At 35.3% G+C, this 22394-nt stretch overlaps 1 protein-coding gene across 7 annotated transcripts; it reads right to left on the reverse strand.

Moving 5' to 3' along the window:
• Window positions 1-1143: 1143 nt before the first annotated feature.
• Window positions 1144-21143, reverse strand: TRA2A (transformer 2 alpha homolog). Of its 7 annotated transcripts, none has more exons than XM_036877709.2 (10): window positions 20893-21098; window positions 20294-20383; window positions 11261-11562; window positions 10837-10970; window positions 7887-8052; window positions 6665-6853; window positions 3730-3845; window positions 2575-2700; window positions 2163-2230; window positions 1144-2005 (listed from the first exon to the last, which is right to left on the reverse strand). In XM_036877709.2, the coding sequence occupies exons 5-10, from the start codon at window positions 7917-7919 to the stop codon at window positions 1995-1997; spliced, it is 543 nt and encodes a 180-aa protein (XP_036733604.1). In that variant the 5' UTR covers window positions 7920-8052; window positions 10837-10970; window positions 11261-11562; window positions 20294-20383; window positions 20893-21098; the 3' UTR covers window positions 1144-1994. The 7 variants fall into 7 exon arrangements, with proteins under 7 accessions (XP_036733604.1, XP_036733594.1, XP_036733583.1 ...); XM_036877699.2 differs by having other exon boundaries at window positions 11250-11562; XM_036877688.2 differs by having other exon boundaries at window positions 10837-11562; window positions 20316-20383.
• Window positions 21144-22394: the final 1251 nt, after the last annotated feature.

A 22394-nucleotide genomic window follows, 5' to 3' on the forward strand; every position in this document is an offset into this window, starting at 1 on the left:
GTTTTATATGTGCACTTTCCCTAGGAAAACAGATGGTAGGGTTTATTTTCCCCCCCAGATTTTTATGGGTTTCATTACCCAAATATGATTAAGTAGTTACCACTGTTTTAAGGAGTCTGAATCAAAAGAAACAAGTTTTTTTTACCCTTCAGTTAGTTGAAAAAAATTGAGATTTACTCTAACACTATAGGAAACAGAAGTGAAGAGACCCAGAAGTACCTAAGCATTTATTTCTATGTTGCTGATTTGTTTAATCTAACACAGCTAGTCTTTAAGCGGTATCTACCCATACATGCATTACACCCATGCTCCCACTACTTTTGACAGTCATATCCTATAAAACAATCTGCCTCTTGATTATGTTTATTGTCTCTTCTTATGGGTATTCTCTTCCAGATTGTGGCTGTTTTCACTTTTGTTGATATACTGCTTAGATCTTTAGGGTACTCCTACTGTCAACAGATTGTTCTCTTTAGGGCAATGATTTATCTCTTAGTAACCTGGGTTATTGAACAAAATCCCTCTGGGACCAACAAGAGATTGCTTTGTTCTCTGTATATCTTTTATTGGCAAAAAAAAAAAAAAAAAAAAACCACACAAAAAAATTTTAAAGGCAGGCATTTTGAAAAGTTAGCTTTTAAATAAAGATGTCTGAGTCACCTCCAACCCATAATAATCTAATAGATAACCCAAACTAATAATCTAATCACAACAACCTAATTTTATTTCCACTATTTGGAGAGAGATGACAAAGAATTTATGCTTCTATATACCTTTCTATAGAAGTTACCTGAAATATCTATCACCCACCTCTTCACTACAAGGCCCCTATCTCTTAACATTTTATTAAGTCATTTAAGTATGTTTCCTACTAGAACCTGGGCTTCTTGAAGACATGAATCATATTATTCATGTTTCCTTCAGCACAGTACACCAAGGCACCACTTTTGACGAAATACTCTCAATATTTACAAACTGGTCAACAAAAAAGAGAAGGGAAGAAAAATAAGGGTTTTTAAGAGAGAAGAGAGAAAGACCATACATTTAGGTATAAGCAAAAAATCTTTTATATTTAGGAAAAAGGACTGTTTCCCAAATCAAGCCAGTTATATTTTCCCACTGTACCACAATAAAGAGACAGCCTTATTTTCAAAGAAATTAACTTTTATTTGAAAGGATACTACTTGCCCCACACTTATCTTCTAAGGACTCTATACAATAGCCTGCTTAACCATTGTCCCAATACCAAAATCTCTAACAGCAAACTATACAACTGCTCTAAGTAATAAATAATAAGGGTTGTCCTTCACTGATTAAGGGAATACTTAAACTTCAATAAATTCAACACAAAAATCACACTTTTAAGTTTGTAAGTTTTAACAGATGTATTTTAAATACAACACGTTCTGTAGAAATCTACAAGGTTTCATCTCTTAAAAAAATGATGTAATTTTTAGAGTTCAAAAAATCCATTCAAAAGAAACAAGTGTTTTCTTCTCTAGCTTCAAACTTTCTACACCCAACTATTTGACTGCTCCATGCCACCCCAGACAAACTTGACACAACTGCACTACTTTGTGTTACTATCTTTCCCAAAAGCTTAGAAAGTTCATAATAAATGCAGATCTCTAATATAATGCCTAATACAATACCTAACATAAAAGAAGCTTTAATAAGATCATTTCTTTCCTTTGATTAGCCAGGAGTTAATTTTCTGTAAAAGCAAAGAAAAATCATTTACAAAGCATAACACTAGGGGTTCCTTTTTTACTCAAGATGTTTATCTACTCAAAATGACAATTACATCTTTAAGAGTATAATAAAAGGGGTGGAAACCAGCAACACAACTGTCAAAGTGTAGATGCTAAATAAACCAAAGACATTTTTAAGGGGTAGGAAGGATTAGAAACTTCAGGAAATCCAGAATTAAAAAAAAAAAAAAGAAAAAGAAAAAGAAAAGAAAAAGATGTCCTCAACTGCAATCATTCTGTTTATCAATAGCGTCCTGAAAGAAAAAGAGCAAAAAAAGTTATACTTTGACTTGTTACAACTAAAAAAACATTGTTTTTCCATCTATGAACAATCACCATATACCCTAATTATCTTAAATAAATCAACAAGAAACAAGGTTGTTAATGCTACAAAAGGAAAAGTGTACATACTTGGACTGTAGGATCGAGATCTTGATCTTGATCTGTATCGACTATAGTAAGGAGAAGGTGATCTTCTTCTATGGGAAATAAAAGATTACTTATAGCATACCACAAAAACACTTCACCAAGGCAGATGAAAATAAACATTCCACGTCATTCAAAATAACAATGGACCCAAAATAATAACCAAGTTCCCTGTGTGCCAATGATACAAGAAGAGTAAGCATATGGCACAAAATATTGACAAATACAGATAATTAACCCCTGTCCTTCATCTTGAGAAAAATATTTTTCCTACTTTTTCAAGAATATAAAATCTACTTTAAATATTTTTACTAATACTTATCAAACATAAATTTAAAGTGCCAAATACTACTACCACCATCAAATTTAGAACAGAAATCACAAATTAAAACACTACCTGTATCGGTAATCATAGTCTTCATATCTGTCATACCCACGATCATATCCTCTATCATAGTAAGAATCTCGACGTCTGCCACCTCCACCACCACCACCGCCGCCTCCACCACCGCCACCACCACTACTACAGAAAAATGTAAAGATTTCACATCACTGTGTGATTATTTTTCAGTATTAATACAACTTTGTACTTAAATAAAAAGGAGGAAGGAAGAGAGATAAGGGAGAAAGAATAACCCATTCACGCCAATAACCTCTGTCTCACTTTGCTGAATCCCATGGTATTCTGCTTTGCTTTCCTGTTATATAAATAATCAGGAATGACTTCATAGAACTCCACACTGTAACTGCTATTCTATTAATGCACTGACCAAATCAGTAGGACCTTTTCAACAAGGTGAAATGAAGCACTATGATGGGATACAGTACCAAAATGCAAAGATTTGTATCCTTAGGACTGATTAAAAAGTAACTATTAATCATCAAGAATTAAAAAATAATAAACTCTGAACACCAGAGAGAATTAACTACTTCACACTAAGGTCCAGCACTCAATTTCAAGGTCTCCTGTTTAAACCTTTGGCAGTGAATTTAAAGCCCTTTTTACTGCTGTCTTCCCAACCTCATCATCACAGGGACACTATTCAGTTTAGTTTTCTACAGGCTGTCCTGAGCAAATCCTACCATTTTCTCCCAGTAAGGTTTCAAATTAAATCAAAGTCTACATTCCTTCTTCCACATTTAAGAAATATAATGTCTTTGTGGTTGTTTTATATTAAAAAACATTTTAAGAGCCCCATTTATGTTCTACATATGTAGAAAGTGGCTTAAACTCTTCCTTATACACAGAGGCTTCCAAGTTCATACCAGAGAGTATTTAGAAGCATTTGAAATTTTTCTATTTAATAATTTTTCTATTTGTATAGTATCAAAAGATCCAGGAATGTATTTCAATAGTTTTAATTTGTCCCCCTGCTCAAATATAAATAAAAAAATAGAGACTAAATGATTCAAAGAACACATACAAATTAAATAACTTTCAATTCTAATTACAGGAAAAATAATTTTATCTCTTGGTTAATCAAAGTTTTGCACACATTTCTGATGGATTTCTGGCTCTTGCAGTTTTTGCTTAGGAAATCTGAAATCTTACTGAGTCGGTCTGCCCATGTAGATGCCTGGTGTAGGTGTATGTGCTCTCTTGGTGATAGAATAATCCACACGAATTCTTCTACCATCCAGCTCCATTCCATTTGCCCTTTCCATAGCCTTTAAAGAAGAACAGACACACAGTCATGCGTAATTCACTAAAGAGAAACTACCAAAACTGAAAAGTTTAACACATTTTCTATTTCATATTTCAAAAATTAATATTCTCTAAATACTTCCTTCTCAGACTAGGATTTTACATATTAATCCCTGCTACATGCATGTCAATAGCATTGATTTACACAGAGACACTTAGGCTGGCCTGTGCTGAAAAACTACAGACAGGTACAGCCATAGTAAAGGAACCCACACAACTCAGGAAAGCCTGCAAAACTGAGCCTGTAGTAACTAGATTCAATCTGGGCAGAAACCGCAATTCAGCTAACACATCAAGACATTCTTAGGTGACACACCGCCACCTAGTGAACTCCAAATATAAAGGAACTTCTAAACCTACCAGAAGTACTTGGCATCTTTCATTCCTGAACTCAACATTGCCCATCACTTTGCCCTTAGGTGCTAACACCAATAAATGAAAACAGTAAGTCAACTACTTTAACAAACTTACGAAGTTCTTTGGAACTAAGTAAGGTTGCCTTTTTCATTTTATTTTATCCAGAGATAAACTGGGGGGTGGAGAGGGTGAATCAAAAGATAGGACAAATAAAAAATTTTAATTGTGACATTGTTTGCACTTTGCAATTTTTACTTCACATCAAATATCCTAGTATAGGCATACTTCATTTTATTGTGCTTCATTATCGCTGTGTTTTTAATCAAGTGAAGGTTTGTGGTGGCAATCCTGTGTTGAGCAAGTCTACCAGTGCCATTTTTTCAACAGCTTTGCTGACTTTGTGTCTCTGTCACATTTTGGTAATTCTTGAAGTATTTTAAACTTTTTCATTATCATTATATTTGTTACGGTGATCTATGACCACTGATCATGACTCACTGAAAGCTCAGACGATAGCATTTTTTAGCAAAAGTATTTTTAAAATATATACACTGTTTTTTTTTTTTAAATACAACGCTATTGCAAATGTAATAGACTACAGTATAGAATAAACTCTGTATGCACTGGGAAACCAAAAAATTCATTTGACTCACTATTGTGGTGTTCTAGAACCAAATCTGCAGTATCTGAGTTATGCCAGTATTTCTAAATTTATACCTTTATCAGTTGAGAACAGGAATAAACAAATCACAAATGTTTGTTAAAAAAATTCACAATGACAACAAATGAAAACATTAAGAGTGCCAATTAGAATGTCTATTAAGTAAATGACTTACAACCTAGAATGTTTTTTTGTGAGAATTATCCAGGGTTTTTTTTACCTCAGCATTATTGACATTTTAGGACTGCTAGTTCTATGCTGTGGGTGGCTATCTTGTGCTTTGTAGGATTTCAGTATCTTCCCTGGACTCTCCATAAACTGGATGCCAATAGCATCTACTTTTTTTTTTAAAGATATATCAACTTTAATTATGATTACTTATGTTACAAACACTATCGATACATGGAGCAATAATGATGTAGATCTAACTATAATCACATGTAAAATGGCACTGAAAGAAAATGCTAGCACTTGCCATTTATTAAGGTTTGGTAAAACCTCAATGAGCTTCAATGACTTCACTCATTTGTGGAGTATAAATACAAAGCAAAACTGAAGGAACAAAACAGCAGCAGACTCACAGACTCTGAGAAGGGACTAGTGGTCACCAAAGTGGAGGCGTTGGGGAGGGCGGGTGGGGAAGGAGAGGGCGATTAAGGGGCATTATAATTCACACTCACAATATAGATAGGTCACGGGGAAGGCAGTACAGCATGGAGAAGACAAGTAATGACTCTATAGCATCTTATTATGCTGATAGTGACTGCAATGGGGGGGGTGGTGAGGACTTGATAATATGGGTGAATGTTGAAACCACAATGTTGTTCATGTGAAACCTTCATAAGACTGTATCAGTAACACTTTAAATAAAAAAAACAAACACCTCAGTGAGCTTCAAATTCCTTAAAATTGAATTTTCTAACTCAATCATTATTAACTTTTAGTATACAGAAAGCAAGCCTACTACTTTCTTTGTAATCCAATACCTAATACATTCCAATAGCACTACTTCAAATCATCCATATTGGTCAGGACATTCTCTTAAGCAAATTAAGAATGGCACTAAACAAAAATAAAAGAGTAGAAATTCCTTCCATGTATTATTGCTCAAGTATATAATTGAAGGCTAGATAAATATTAAGGGAATAGAAAACCAAAGTTCTCTATCTACACATAGGGGAGCTGATTAGACACAAAATTAAAACAGATTAAATTTAATAAACATGCTATAATTCTTTTTTTAAAATTTTATTTTGCTGTCATTAATCTACAATTACATGAAGAATATTATGTTTACTAGGCTCCCCCCTTCACCAAGTCCCCCCCACACACCCCTTCACAGTCACTGTCCATCTGCGTAGCAAGATGCTGTAAAATCACTACTTGTCTTCTCTGTGTTGCACAGCCCTCGCCGTGCTCCCCACATACTATACATGCTAATTGTAATGCCCTCTTTCTTTTTCCCCACCCTTATCCCTCCCTTCCCACCCATCCTCCCCAGTCCCTTTCCCTTTGGTAATTGTTAGTCCATTCTTGGGTTCTGTGATTCTGCTGCTGTTTAAAAACGCTATAATTCTAAAATAGCAATTTAATCATCTGCTTGGTGCATAAGCATTATTCAAAAGCAAACACACACTTTACTTTTTCCATTAAGTCAAATATATTTTTCTCATTTTACAAGACCAGATCACTTTTAACAGTAGTAACTCAACAGTATAATCATACACAAAACTCTCAAATTGATAATTATGAAAACAAAATTACCTCTTTTGAGTCATCTATTCTCTCAAAATAAACAAAAGCAAATCCTCGTGATCGTCCAGTTCGCTGATCATAAACCACATTGACACCACTCAATGGTCCATATCGAGAAAATACTTCACGAAGATCCCTCTCTGTTGTGTACAAACTGAGGCCAAACACTCCAAGACAAGTGTTGGGATCTGGATTCGCCTGTTGAATAAAGATGTTATTTAATTTTAAGCTCCAAACTAAAATCAAAATTAAAACACCTAGGAATAGTTTGTTTAGAATACCTCACCCAATACACAACAACCATATTTTTCAAGTCACTTGGAAATTTAAGAGGAAAACAAACCCAGATGAGCCATATTTTACAGTACACAGTATACTCAGGCTTTCTCTGAAATATACTTCAGGTTGTTGCCTGAATAAAAATGTCCGTACTAGAGATCTCTAGCCCAGTTATTTTCAGAATGTATCCTGAGTTCATCCTTAGTTTAATGCCACAGTTCTAGTTAATGTTTTATGCCCCTTACAGAACTGTACTTAATGACTTACTCTGTAATCGTTGATTAGACTGACCTCCATTTTCATTCTTTAACAAGTATATTCTTTCAATGTTCCCACAATCCAAAAAGATTTGAAACAGAAATGTACAGATTTGAAAAAATAAATAATAACAGACTCCACTGATGTTAAATGATTCAGTATCATAAAGAAGCACAACATAGCAGTTAAACACAGGAGTGTTAAGTCAAGCAGTCTGGTTGAAACCTGGAGCCTGACAGCCAAGAAACCAACCAACCTCAATGTCGCCTGTCCAAGACTCAGTTTTCTTATTCATAACATGGTCATTTGTAGGTGTTAAAGAATATTAAATGTATTGAAGAACTTTATACAGTGCTTGATATATTAGCTATTATTGTTACTACAGAGGTTTTGGTATTTCCTTGCTGCCACTCCCTCAAAAAAAAACTTTCTCTGAATATTTTCAACTCAGTTTATGTTTTTAATTTAAATTCATGGAACATATCATTTATTTCTAAACTTCACCTATTTTAACTATGCAAAAGTGGAGCAAAGAAAACATACTACTTACATATATATAAACAATATATATTCGATGATGTTTCTGGAATACTTTAAAACAATGGTCTAGCTCTCATAAGAGCACGATATTATGCTATGACTAAACACATAGAAAAGACAACTTTTCATTAACTTTAAAAAACCACATACATACCCTGCTGCCTGTATGTCTTCTCCGGTTAGACATTGGAGAATGACTTCGGCTCCTTCGACGCCGGTATTCTGGTGTATATGACCTACTTCGAGATCGTCTCCTATGTGAGTGAGAATGGGATCTGGATCGAGTGTAACGTCTGTGAGAATGCCTCCTTGACCTTGACCTGTGAGAGAAATAAATTTAGGTAAAAATACTGAAACAAAATGGTTAACAACAAAGATCTATACTCATATCCCTTATTTTCAGCTCCTCTCTCCTTTGTGTGGAAAGGGCGTTCTTCCTCTTATTCATTTAATCACTACAATCTCCTTGTTCTCGGTCCATCCCCTTCTATGTTCACTCTTTTCATCTTACCTTGTAACAAGCATGTTAGATCCTACCTTTTTTAAAAAGAAAAAACAACTATTACTGGAAAAGAAATTCTGCAATATTCTACAACATGGATGAACCTTGAAGACATTATGCTAAGTGAAATAAGCCAGTCTGCTTTTAGTCAAAATCAAACAAAGAAAAATGATGGCTGCCAGGGGTGGGAGGAGGGGAGAATGGGGAACTATCATTTGATGGGTAGAGTTTCAGTTTTATAAGATAAGTGAGTTATGGATGGTGAAGGTTACACAATAGGAATATATTCAATATCTTTGAATTGTAAACTTTTAAAATGGTTAAAATTGTAAATTTTGTTATGTGTGTTTTACCATGACAAAACAAAGCACCAACTACCACTACCACAAAAAAAAATCCTTTGATTCTTATCACCTTCTCAGTGTAGTTCTATGCTCTCTTCACTTTCTGATCTTTCCTTAGTCCACTGCAATCTAGCAGCTGCTAAATTCATCAATATAAAATCAAACTATAATCCTCAATATAAATGCCCACCTAACTTCAGTCTTCAACTCTTCAAGCTTTATACAGAATCTCACCCATCTCTCCACTGCTGATTCTACTTGATCTCCTATCTCTGATTATTTCCATTTGCTCTAAGATAGTCCTCTTTCTTTGCCTATTAATGCAACAATCTCTTATTTACTGTTCAATTGACCCATCCTTAACTAAACACCCAGACTAGTAGTGAGCACAGTTATACAAAACAACTTCTATATGGCATTCAATAAATGTTACTCATGCAAAGGGCCACAAAGTTTAAAAAGAGCATGCAGCTAAAGGGATAAAACCAGTGAGCAAAAACTGAAATAAAGAAGGCTAACAATAAAACTGGGGGACTTAACAGATTTTACCAGGTAGGCCAGGACAATGTTCTAGGAATACCAAGAGCAAAGGTTCCTTGTCAAGAAACCATGGAAATGTCATTAGAGAACTACAGAGTGGAATCTGCTAGGAATTAGGATACTTAGAGAGCAATGAGAATGAATAGGAAAGGATCGAAGACAACACTGTGTAAAATCTAAACTATCAAGCTGAAAGTATACATATATTGAAAGGAGGCAAACAAAGGCTTCCAAGTGAGAATGAAAACAATAAAATAAAAGGCTACTACCTAAGAGAAACCAATCATTTGGGGGATAGGACAGCCTATGTATGAAGAAAACTTGTACTTTTTGCATGAATACTACACAGGGTATTTCCTGTTTTCCTTAACACTAATAGCCTCAACTTAAAAAATTAACAAACATCACAAGAAAGCCTCTCATTTAAAATATCAATTGTTACTTTCAAATAGTAATGATAAGTGAGTGCATGGAGAAGACAAGTAATGACTCCATAGCATCTTACTATGCTGACAATGACTGCAATGGTGGGGTGAGGACTTGATAATATAGGTGAATGCTGAAACCACAATGTTGTTCATGTGAAACCTTCTTAAGATTGTGTATCAATGACACTTTAATAATAATAATAATAAAAATAATAAATATATATATATATATATATATGAAAAGAAAAGTGAGTGTAAAGTCTATGAGAATTAAAAACCCTTCAGGAGTGCTTATCTTTTCTGTAAATCAGAGAGTGAAAAGCATATGAAAAAAATTAAGGGAATAAAGCGTGTGTGCATGCCATTTAATGTTCTCAGGTGACACATGAACAGAGAATTCTAGGCTGAGGATCCTAAATGAAAATACGCTCTTTTCTGTTTCTATACCCAAATTCTATCCAGTGCTATTCTGTACATGTGGACTTAGAATGGTTAGTACATCAAGTACTGGTCTGAATCCTAGATACAATAGAGAAAAAGACAGCTGTGGTCCACAAGAAAAGTACAGCACTTAAACTTATTCTTCTGTTTCATGCCCCTTTGCAAGCAGACTCTATTCAAAGACATAAATTAGTCTTTTACCAAAAAATTACCATGACATATTAAATTAACTGTACAGGTTGTTTTTACTTCCCCACCACCACCCCAGTACACCTGTGACATCTGGTAACAATGAATCCTGTAGTGGTTCACCAGAGTGTTTTTGTTACCAGTAGAGGTAAAGAGTGGTAAGGGCTTTGAATCACCCAATGATCGCCACCCTCCCCTCCAAATTGCATTTGACCAGAGGTAAAGGATATAGCTGCAATGTGAACCCTGAAAAAGTTTCTCAAATCACTGTGATAATCAGTACAATATACGTAACACATCAACCTTCCCTGAATTAAATTAAATGCCAAGTCTCCAAGGGAGAAAATTACTTTTGTTGTGCAAATATTGTTGAAATAAAATCAAACTATAATCCTCAAATGTTAAGCATATTTAAATCAATCAGTGTATGTTTAATTTGAATTAATAGCTAGTATCTGATTAAGTGGGATAGGATATGATTGTACCTTACCTGAGTCCATTCACTTCTAAACCCCACAATTTGAGAAAACTATTTCATGATTTTGAGTCTGTTGACATTTCTATACAAAATGCAGCAGAAATAAGGGATTTGGTAAAAATCACTTGGTATTGAAAAATGCAAGGAAAATATTTTTAAAGTATTATTTTAAACACACTTACCTGGATTTTGATCTTGATCGAGAATGGGATTCAGAGTGTTTGGAAACCCTTGATGGACTACGAGATCCTGACCTGCTCTCCGATTTTACATGAGCAGGAGTTCCCGTTGGAGATTTTGACTGAGAGCGAGACTCCTAACAAAGAAGACAGTATTACAAATGGCACTGGTCACGTAGATGCCTAACACCTAACATTTAAGTACCGTAATTATTTATATTGATTGCTCCTGAAAAACAAATGGTTAGGCAATTCCCTCCAGAAAAAATTTCAGCTCATTATTAACCCATTGTTAATACTGCTAACTGTCCTCAATAATTCCCTACTTGAACCAGATCACCAATTCTCTATTAACTAAGTAATCATGCAAATTCATCTACAACTTGATCATACAGACACTGGAACATAAACCATACATTTACTTAACCTAGGACCCATTCATTCTTCCAGATTCTTTTAATTCTACTTCACTCTTGCTTTCTACTTCTCTTCATTCTTCATTGAGTTTTTCATTTTTCATACTTCGTGTATTCTTCCCCAATTCAAACAATTCAAAATAGCCTTAAAAAAAATATTCAAGTGCTTCTATCTGACCAATCTTCTGTTCAATTTTTTCCCCCATTCAATTTTAATTTTCTGATCTTTAATACTTTTCATTAGCCTTCTTTTATCTTGATTTATCTTCCACATTCTTGGAAAAAACTCTTCAATTTCTTCACGAACATTAACCTTAATGGAAAAAGAACATTTAGTATATTTAAGCACGTGGGGATTATAAAACTCTGCTGGAGTTCAGAATGTTATCTACCAAATGGAAAAGCCAGCAGGTAAAGTGCTAACTTTAAATAACTAGTTTATTTAAAAAAACAATTTTATAATCTTTAAAATCGTTCAAAAGTCTAGTTTCTAATAAAGATAAATTACTGAATTTCTCTAAATTTTTACCATACTCTTCACCCTCCCTCCCCTTTGTTTCCTCCTAGCTCCTAAAATGTGAACAATTTTAATATACTTAATTCAAGCATAAATCTAACATTAACTTGTAACCCCCCCTTAAAAGTTTTCACTAATTTATGACCTGAATATTCTTAGTGATCTTAAAATAAGCTATCACTAAGCCATACGAAGATATCAAGATATAGTTAAAGCAAAGCATCCTAGGCTGAAATATTTGTACGCACCTATCTAAACGTGCACATTACAGGACACATACTGAGGTTCAAAGAAGTAGAAAAATTAGTACAATCACTAATATCTCCCAATTTTTTTGACCACTATCTTTGCTCACTCTGAGTTAACCAGAAAGATATGCTCTGAAGTAAAACAAACCTAATGAAAAAACTAAGGGGAAAAGAAAGTATGAAATTCTTAAAATTTCCCCTTTGTCTTATAAATTCCTAATGTGGTTTTCCAACTGTGCCATTTAAAACATCTGTATCACCCATGAAATAAGTATCAGAATGTACAAGAAGTCATAAAATTAGTATCATGGTCTTTCCTTTTGATCCCACCTCTTTTGTTCACAGCTTTGGAGTATTTTATGCAGTTGTGCATGCTGGTAACTCCCTTCAGTCACTATATCCTATACCAGAAAACTGACTGACTTCTGAAGAAGTTGGATATAAATCAAAACTTTCCAAATCAAATCAATTAAATAACTATAAAAGCCTGTTTCTTAATCTGAAAAGTATATGAGGCAATTATGACCAAAGTAGGGTTGAGTCTGGTTTCCATTTAAGCCTTCATGATTAGTGTGAATACCCCATTTCACACAATTTTCATTTATGTCATGACTATCATGCAACTTTCTTAAAACTTTCCCTTCACTTTAACGTCAAAAGACTTTACCAAGAACTGTACTACCTATAGTAGTCACCACATCTCAGATATTTTCTAAATTCCTGGACAGATGCCGGTAGCAGGCAGAGCCATTCAGGTGTTTTCATTCACTAAAACTGTAAAAGTAGCATATATACTAAACAACAAAAAAAAGTATGGCTAATTTGCTTGTGGTTGAAGTCTCACAGGCTGGTTCACTAACTAAGCCGGTAAGAATATCTTCCCCACTTTCTTTTGGTTTTGCCTTCTATAAAACAAATCCTCTGGTATAACATTTACTTATGCTACTGTTAAACAGCAGTATATGGAATAGTATCTATGAACATCACCACAGCTCTTGTTGTACCAGAAAGCTTTGTACTCATTGACACTGTAAAACCTTTAATTTTACTAGGATAGAAATAAAGATCTATTAAAACCCAAAATTTACTCTTAAATGTTTGTGTTAAGCACACAGTAACAATTTTATGGTCCAAATAAATGTATGTATATATTTGATTCTCAAATCTTCCCTTATTAACATATTTGAATATTATTCAGCAGGGCTGAAAATTACCACTTTTTAGAATTAATGTAAACACGGTAACTGAGTAACACGTCTTAAAAGTTAAATTTAAAATCCCAAGTTCTGGCATAGCAGCTCACTGGAAAAAAATGAAATTTTCCTTTTAGTCTGTTAACAAAGCATTAAGATATGACAATGTCTTTTCAAAAGACATCCACATATTTTTAAAGAAGGCTTGCTTTTTATTACCCAAGATGTCACAAGCACCTAACCACCTTTGTTGCCTACCCTTCAATTTCTGTATCAGGGAAACCTAAATCTGTATAAATTTCTTCATAGAATCATTCAAGATTAAGAAACAGTATTCCAAAAAACAATTTAGGGACTTAATAAAAAGGTAAATTAATGTCAGTAAACTTAACCTAAAGAATAAACTACAAAGAATAAACTTTTTAATTCTGCAGAAAATTTTTTTCTGTAATATCAAAAAATGGCCTGTTATTTTAGGAACTGGCAGTTGATAAAAGGTCTTTACACACAAAAAGTAAAAGTAATATTTACCATTTTAAAGTATGTTATTTCTCAAAAACTGGTATCAAATAAATGCCATTTTCACTAGCCTGTACCTTAGAAACTAGGCTACAATAAACCCTTTATGGACAAATGCTAGATTATCCTTTTCTACCTTTGATTGTCTTCATATGAAATAATTTCAACTTTTTTCAAACAAATTCGAAAAACTATTCAGACTTTGGAAAATGAACTGAAATTGCAAACAGAAAAATTAATACTGAGGAGAGGTGGTATCTGTTCTGTTTGACTAGGCTACACTTAATCTGCTCTTAAAGCTGTCAAGAAATTCCACAAATTCCTTAGTAACTTGCATCTGGATCCAACAACCATTAAAACTATGCTGCCTAGTTGAAGTGGGCAGATTGATGACTCAACCAAATCCCATCACGAATTTTAAAATCTTAGATAGGCTACCAGTCTGCCTCACCTGAAGGAGAAGTGAGAAGCCAGAGAAAGTTCTCAAAGTATAACCTGCTTAAACGATGTTCGTTCTTTTAACTATTCTTTTCAAGGTAGCTCTGGTGGTAGCTGACGGACACAGCCAAATGCAAAAAGGAGGGAGCTAACTATAAATACTAAGAAAGCACTATAGCATAACCATCTCTCTTTTCTGTGTTAAAACAGCTGTACATTACACACTGTAAATAACCACAGCAACCATGCACTATTCTTCTAATCAGGAAAAAGGGTTATTAATTACATGTACACATTGTTGCCAAACATGAACAATTCCTACAGCAAGCAATAACTGCACTGTCTTTTAATACAGCTAGTATCGTATTATACGTGGAAGAAAAAAATTCCCACTATATATATGTTTAGTACTTAAACACATAAACCAATATAAATGGCTATGCTGTAACTATTCTAGTATTATGATAAGGTAAATTCTATGCCAAATTTATACAAATTCAGATCTGTATGAATATAGTATAAGCTTTAAAAAAACCTCTCTAAAAATATACTTTCCTACCAAGCTTATGTAACTGAAGATCTATTTCCATAGAAAAACACTAGTACATTTAGGTTACGTGTCCAAAAAAATGGGCGAGTCCTTAAATTACCCAAATAACTTATATTTATTGTATTATGAGCTTCATTTCTTAAGGACTTGTGGGAGACCTGTGTTTACTCAATTCTTTAATTTCAGTCTACAGAAATTTCTGCTTCCTTTCTCTTGAGTATAATAGGCTGCTGCTTCTATAGATTCTTAGGCTTATAAAAGAAATCTTCCTGTCTCAACCCATAACTTGTTGTTACGCAATCCCTTAAAAGAAAATAACAATTGCTACAAACACTAGCTATTTTTAAATAATTTCCCTTCTTTTGTGGTCATGCTGCATTCTGATAAGGTTGAAGTGGTCTTTTCATCAGCAAAGTTCACAGATACACTCTGTATAGTCTCTAAAGTTTGGAATAATTTTGGTAATGTTTAACAAATAAATTTCTTAGGAATTGGCACTTACACATATATAATCAAATTTAAACTCATGGCACAGCTGTGGAACCACTTGCTATAATCTTCTGTATAAATTTTAAACATGGCTCATAAACAAGCCACCTTACACAATATGATCAGTTGGAATATCCAAAAAGCCAGTGTCTAAGTGGCAATTTCAAAGGTATAGAAAACAAGCTTATAAAGACTAAAGTGGTTTAGCTGTATCAAAAACAAGGTACGAACAACATATTACAGAATTCTCAACTTCTATTCATTTTCTGATGTCATGGAATATTTATGAATCTTGAATATAAGACCACACAGCCTTAATTTAAAGGAAAAACTGTAACTTTTCTTCTGACTCAGCATGGGTCAGGCCTAGTCACTCAAACCCTGGTGAAAATCATGAGACAATAAGGATTATACATAGCTATATAACGGCAATAACTTAAAGAAGGGAGGTGAAGCCCATTTCCTTTCCTTATTCCCCTCAACATTTTTTTTTTTTTACGGTGTTTACTGATCCCCCCTGCTCCTGCCCATCTGATCGGTTACCATTTTCTCACTTCCACTTCTGTCCTGCTAAATCTATTAGGACATGTGAACAAATAACAATCTGTATTAATTCACTTAGCATGTAAATATATACCTTTTATAAAGGTCCCAGGGTTAGTTATTTGATGCCTGAGCATTCACTGATAGAATCAAAGGTTTTCCAACACCGTCAGGCAAGTTCTAGGAAACTATTATGCTGATTACTTATGGTCATTCCACACTTACATGTGTTATATACCACAGATAATTTCATTTACAAAATTAAGTCCATTAATAAAGTTTATTTTTATTTTTAAAATGACTCATTCTTATATATTTAAATCCCATATATTCTGTTGGATCCTATTACTCCTTATTTTCTTACTAGGAATGGTAAAAATCGAAGCATTTAAGACAAATTACAGTTATGCACTGTGGGTGCAATCAGTTGCACTGCTCCTTTTTAAAATTCCACTTTCTACTTATATTGAGCCAACAGCATTCGTCAGTGAGAGAAATCTCAAATATAAAAATCTGAGCATTAAAATATTTCCTTAAGTTTACAAATTCTTTGATGGATGAATTAAATAAGCACTAAAATTGGATGAATGATATACTTTAGGAAAATAAGCCCAATACCATCCCTACTATAAGAAAGGAAGCCATTTGCAACAAGTTTATGAGGTGAGATTTTATGAAATTAAACTGCTAAAACCAAACTAAGTTTTTTAAAAAGCTAAAGTGATGACTTTCTAATCTGTAAAATAGGGATTCAAGTGTATTATTGAATAAATTTGCATTCTTAAAAAAAAAGAAGAGGGGAGAGGGCAAACCTTGCCAGTACTGTCACATTCACTACTTTAAAATTTCATCAATTGAAAAATTTAAAGCCCAGTTTAGGGATTTCTTTTCTTTTTTAAAGAAGCCTGTCACCAAGCTGTCTTTTGAAAGGCATAGTTACCACCGCATCATTACAAATCAGGTTTCAGAGAAGAGAAAAAACCTTCCCATTTCTACACTTCTTTAACAAAATAAAATAACATACACAAATTTTAATTTTATTAGCTTGGTATAGATGAATTTGTGTTTTACTCTTCATTTTTATCTTTCAATCATCTCATATATTTAGAAGGGGGACTAGGAGTACCTCAAAAATATTCCAGCTACTCAAGAAGCCAGAACAAGCTCTGAAAACAAGGCAAGAGTAAGTAGCATTTTTCCTTTTTACCTGTGCCACAAAGCACAGACCATAGTGGAATTATAAAATGGAACCCTACTAAAGAATCACTAACCTCTATTTAAAGACATTGGGCCATTTTATGAGGAAAAAACTGGACTCTGTAAGTTTTGCTTAAAAAAGAAAAGGGGGAAGAGGAGGAATAAGTAAAATGGTAAAGGCTTAATTTCCATTCTCAATTTCTATAAAGAACACTAAAATTTTTGAGATCAAAACCCCCGTTTTAGTTCAAGTGATATAAACAAATAGTTCATTCTTTTTGTGAAGATGCCATGTAGTCACAGCTCAAATGCCAACCTCACTCCCAAGTCCTGAAGACATTTCCACTTAAAAAAACATTTGTTAACTCGATAACATGTATGTCCCAAGCAACCTGCTATAATGGAACTTACTTTAATGGCACCACTATTCTACCAGATCCCTTGAAAATGTCTCACTCATTCTTTACATCGCACTGCTGTCCTGTTAATACACCAGATTTTTCATAATTTCCTTCCTTAAATATTTCAAGTGTGCTCTGCTGCTCTTACTGTACCAGTCTATTTTCTTTCATTATGCACATTCAGAATTAAGAATCCATAGTGGCCTCTTACTGCATATTGGATTAAGTCCAAATTCCTAAATCGAGAATTCAAAACTCTGCATCATCTGATTGCATTATTTAATGAAATCTATCATCTCCCTAGTCCAGCAACCTTCTCACTGCCATACCCATATAATCAATATTCACTTCCCTAGTAAGACATAGTATAAATTTTACACACTAGGTAAAGCTTTCCCTTTCCTAGCAAACACAACTGTTCAGCTCCATTTTCTGAATTCCTTGCTAATTCTACCACACAGCACTTGATTACATACTTACTTTTACCCAGATCTGAGCTGTCGGTCATCTCAAATTAGATTCCAAGTTCTTTTCCCTCAAGAACACCTGGCCTTTACTAAAAGGGCAGCAGATGCTCAACAGTTTCACCTCAGGCAGAAGGGAACTTTGGTTGGTTAACTATTAGGATTACTTGTAACAAAACTCAGACAATTATATTTTCTTTCCACAAGTTCTTTTACTCCAGATCCTTTAAAATGGAAGAGACAGGAGTCTATAATGGAAACTTGGCTCCTGTTTCTAGCAAACTCCATTAATGGCTCTGAGACACTGAAGTACAGTGTGCTCTTTTTAAAAAGTAAAAAAAAAAACGGCAACAAACAAACCAAACACACACACAGTGTGGGTGTGTATAGATACATGTATATGTATATGTGTGTGTATATCTATGTATGTATATAGATATAGCATAGTGCATGTAATGCAATGAGCAATGGACTGGGACTTGTAAACCTTAGATTCCTGGCTGCATCATCACAGTTTTTAATTTCTGAAATGGTAAGAGTACTCTCGGCCTCACAAAATTATTGTGAGCAGTAAATCAGAAAATATGTCAAAGATTTGGGTAAAGGTTTTATAGATGCTAAGATACTATGAAAGTAGAAACTCTTAGTATTGGTTTCGTTCCTTCAATGTATTCAGGGTCTCTAGAAAGTTACCCTCTAATTCTATCTGTTCAGTAAGGTGGGTTAATATGTGCTCTGTTCATTCCATAGATAAAGCAAATGAAATATGACTTTGGACCTGTCCATGTTTTCTCTAACTTGTTTTAGTGAAGTTTGAATTCCTTAAAACAAAAACACCATTAGAAAATCCTTTTTTGGGCCAAACTGGTTATTACATTTAGATACAAAGATAATTTTATATCTATAAAATGTTTAAACTGCTGGTTTGCGGTTAGCAGACAAAAGATTACTGTAGTTTAAAAACTTAAAGCACTAGTAAATATTAAATTGCTTTAAGAACAATTAAAAAAAGAAAAAGTACATCTTCAGAAATGCTTCTGGCATTCTAATTTTTTAACCAATTATGAATAAAGACAATTACTTCAATAAAAAAAACAGTAACAGGTGAGCGTGGATGTACCTCATCATTAGATCTACAGAGTTCATTCACACACTACAGTACACTTGGGTATTACATGTGAAAAAGTATGATCTATGACCACTTAATTATCTATTATGTGGAAAAAGGTAAAATAAAACTCTTTGCTATTAAAATAAATTGTAATGCCTACATTTATTTCAGCTTAAATTAACAGTGCGGGAGTTACATATATATTACTTTTTTAGGTGGGTAAGATGACATTAGAATTTGCTCCATTCCTCGACCTGATCACTAATCAAAATAACTTAAAAGAAAAAAAGGTCCCAAATAACAGCCCTATTCACTTCCCCACAAACTAAATTAAAAAATTTTTTTTGGTACTAGCGTTAATCAAAGGAAAGATTAATGGACAGCAAATTCCTTTCCAGAGTACCTAACATTTTCAAAACAAGCAGCTTACAACTAACACCAAATATTTTTATTACATGACTTAAAAGAGCTGTTGAGACAATCAATACTCCATCCTAAAAAACAAGCAGGTTCCACTATGCATCTCTGTTCCAGGTCTTATTTAAAAACCCAACCTTAAAGGGACTAAGTATAGTTTTTTCTAGCCTATTTAAATCTATTTCCTGAAAAAGAACGAAAGCCTAACTTGACCTTCTGATTTACCTGTCAGGCTCTAGGTGTTACATTATGAGCTTCTAAAATGACAAAATTAATTGCATCCAGCACACACCTTAAGTGTTGTTTCCCCTAGTGACAGGGAATACCAACACAAACAGTGGAAACATGCTGTCTGGGGATTTTTTCTTCTCATGGGTTCACAGTAACTCACTTCCACGAATTTTCACTACGAGGGTAACTTCGGAAATATAACTCCAACACTGCTAAACGTTCTATCATATTTAAGCTGATGGTAACGTATCTTTGTGAGGTTAATATTCACCGAGCCAAAATAACGAAAACCTTTGAGTCCTCTTTGCAAGGGGATGGGTTGGGAAGAAAAAACGGGAGAGGGCTTCTGATTTTCCAAGGACGTTTTGAACTAGAGAATAGTATAAACTGACTAGCTATTAAAATAGTGAGCCATGAAATTTGTTCAGTTATGTAAGATTAAGACAGAAGATTCCCTGTTTGTTTTTACCGTAAAAATCTGTAAAGGTAGCTGTCAATTTTTAGATCAAAGGTCATAGGAAGAAAAGCATTGTAAAGTGAGATATAAAGAGAAAAAAATCCCCAACATCAAGGAATTAGAAAAATAAGGCGTTATAGCATTTCCACATCATTTTGAAGTGAAAGGAAAGCAGAAGGGACATTAAGGGAAAAGGGCTCCTTGCGTAGTTTTCCCCTCACAGCTCCCGTCTTAAGAACGCTTAAGGGTCGGTGCGGTCGTTGACTAACCACTTCATTAGGCTCGTCCCACCTTCAACCTCAAGGCTTTCGCCTTTATAGACGCAACGCCGCCGGTTCCAACTGAGACGCGGCCGCTCACTGCAATAGAGAGCCAAGGAGACACAGGCCCCAGCTAGTCCCACGCCAGCTTCTCCCCGCCCGGACAGCAGCCCCGCGCAGTTTCGACCCCGAGACCCTCTACGATGCTCGGGGTCGCCTGAAATGCCACCGCAGGAAGCACCGACCACTATCTGGCCGGAGGGGAACTCCCGGCCGTCTCCTCCCGCCCCACCGCGACAGGGACCCACACCTCGGAACAGAGAAAAGGAAGCCTCGGGGAGCGGGGGAAGGAGGGCGCACTGCGCGGGGAAAACGGACCCAGGAGTCCAGGTATCAGTCAGTCTCCAAAAAAAGGGGGAGGGAGGTTATCCGTGGTGTTTGGGTAAGGAGTGGAACCCAGAGGCCATCTTGGGATGTGAGGAAGCAACCGCGATGGCTCCAGAGGCTGCTCCGCGCGGGACCCCGCAACCCCACGCAACCGCGCTGGCCCCGTGAAATCCCGAGCATCGGGCCGCCGCCGAAGACGGCTCCCGCGGCTTTGTACTCACTCTGCCCTCGAAGTTGTTCTCCTCTATATCACTCATGTCGGCCAGGCGCTCCCCAGAACTAAGTAAGAGACAAGTATCGGCTTGAGGGCCGATGGCCTAATCAACCCGCTGACTGGACCGTGGGGAGGAGGAAAGAGTCGGCAACAACGGCCGCTCCAAACCACTCCCACTCGGTCGCAGGCTCCGGCAAAATGGCGCCAGCGCCCCCAGAAACCCTCTGGTTTCCCTAGCGCCCGACGTAAGGGGCGGGCGTCGCTGTGTCGCCGCGAGGCCCCGCCTCCGCGAGGCGTTGCGGCCGTCAGGGCCTCGCCGCGCAGGTGACCTGTGCCCAGCTATCAGGCGCGGGAACTGAATCCCTATCCCCGACCTCTAATCTGCTGACTCCTTCCTAATGTGTCCGCCCTTTTGAAGATTTTAAGTCACCAGATGAGCTTTTATTGACTTTGTCCCCTTCAAGTATTTTCCAGTTGGATTTTGATGGAACAGAAAAAATTGGAAGCACCTATATGATTAATAGGCTGTTATTTTTGGATGGTGTTAGCAGTCTATTGCTTTTTAATATTTTCCCTTTGTAATGCTATTGAAGTAATACATGCACAAAGGGGTTGTAATGAAAAGTCACAGCCCCTTACCTCGCTCCTCCCTACCTCCTTTCCTTCCACACAATTGTGTCAATTTAATTTTTTTATAATACTTAGCTCCGTACTACTCTTTTGACTTAGATACTTATAGCTTCGTAGCCAAGACCTCTTAATGTATCTATTTGATTCCCAATCATGGTAATAACTTCTGAGGTGACTTTGACCTTTATTTGTACTTTGCAGTTTCTAAAATTAGTTTCCTCATAATTATTTTTCCTGTAATACTTAATGATAAAAGGGTTGACATGGACCTTCAACCACAGCTCTGTGTTAGGGAAGTTAATTGAACAGTTTTTTGAAGATTCCTACCCTTGGGCAAGATTTCAAGATTTGACTGTGCCTTCTATTGATAGAGGTAAACCTATATAGTATCTACCTTTGAAAGAAGATGTAGAACTTTATAAAGAGGGATTTAGGCTGATACTGTTTGAACCTCCCAGTCAATCTCAGCACCATTTAAAAGTGAGATAGACATTATGTATCTCTAGATGTGATGGTGATGCAATAGTAACTACACAGTGCCTTATATGATGTACTGGTGATCACTCCAAATTCAACTCAAATCTAATTAAGCCTTAGATGTAACCAATGGTTACAGGAAATATAGGGAATAGAAAAACATGCTTAAAAATGTTTTTAAACCTCCAAGAGGAGGTAATCAGCTTCCACAGGACAAAGAACCCAATTATCCCAACAGATTATATAAATTTAAAAACAGGGGTAGGGAGGGTGGACTATTACTGACTAAAAAAGTTTTAAAAGGCATAAGTATATACCTCATGATCTTGATTTCAAACAACCGTTTTGAGACAGCAAAATTTAAATAAGGACTTGGAATTTGACAAAATTAAAGAATTAATT

This window comes from Manis pentadactyla, chromosome 7 (genome assembly GCF_030020395.1).
Source record: "Manis pentadactyla isolate mManPen7 chromosome 7, mManPen7.hap1, whole genome shotgun sequence".
NCBI classification, from domain to species: domain Eukaryota; kingdom Metazoa; phylum Chordata; class Mammalia; order Pholidota; family Manidae; genus Manis; species Manis pentadactyla.

What these genes read in the sequence shown, in the direction of transcription:
- TRA2A (XM_036877670.2), bottom strand. Translation starts at nt 20,928, where the DNA reads ATGAGTGATATAGAGGAGAACAACTTCGAGGGCAGA. An exon ending in GAATAGATGACTCAAAAGAG is followed by an intron (nt 3,846 to 6,664) that starts GTAATTTTGTTT and finishes TCTTCTTTAAAG; the next exon opens with GCTATGGAAAGGGCAAATGG. An exon ending in GACTATGATTACCGATACAG is followed by an intron (nt 2,231 to 2,574) that starts GTAGTGTTTTAA and finishes TATTTCCCATAG; the next exon opens with AAGAAGATCACCTTCTCCTT.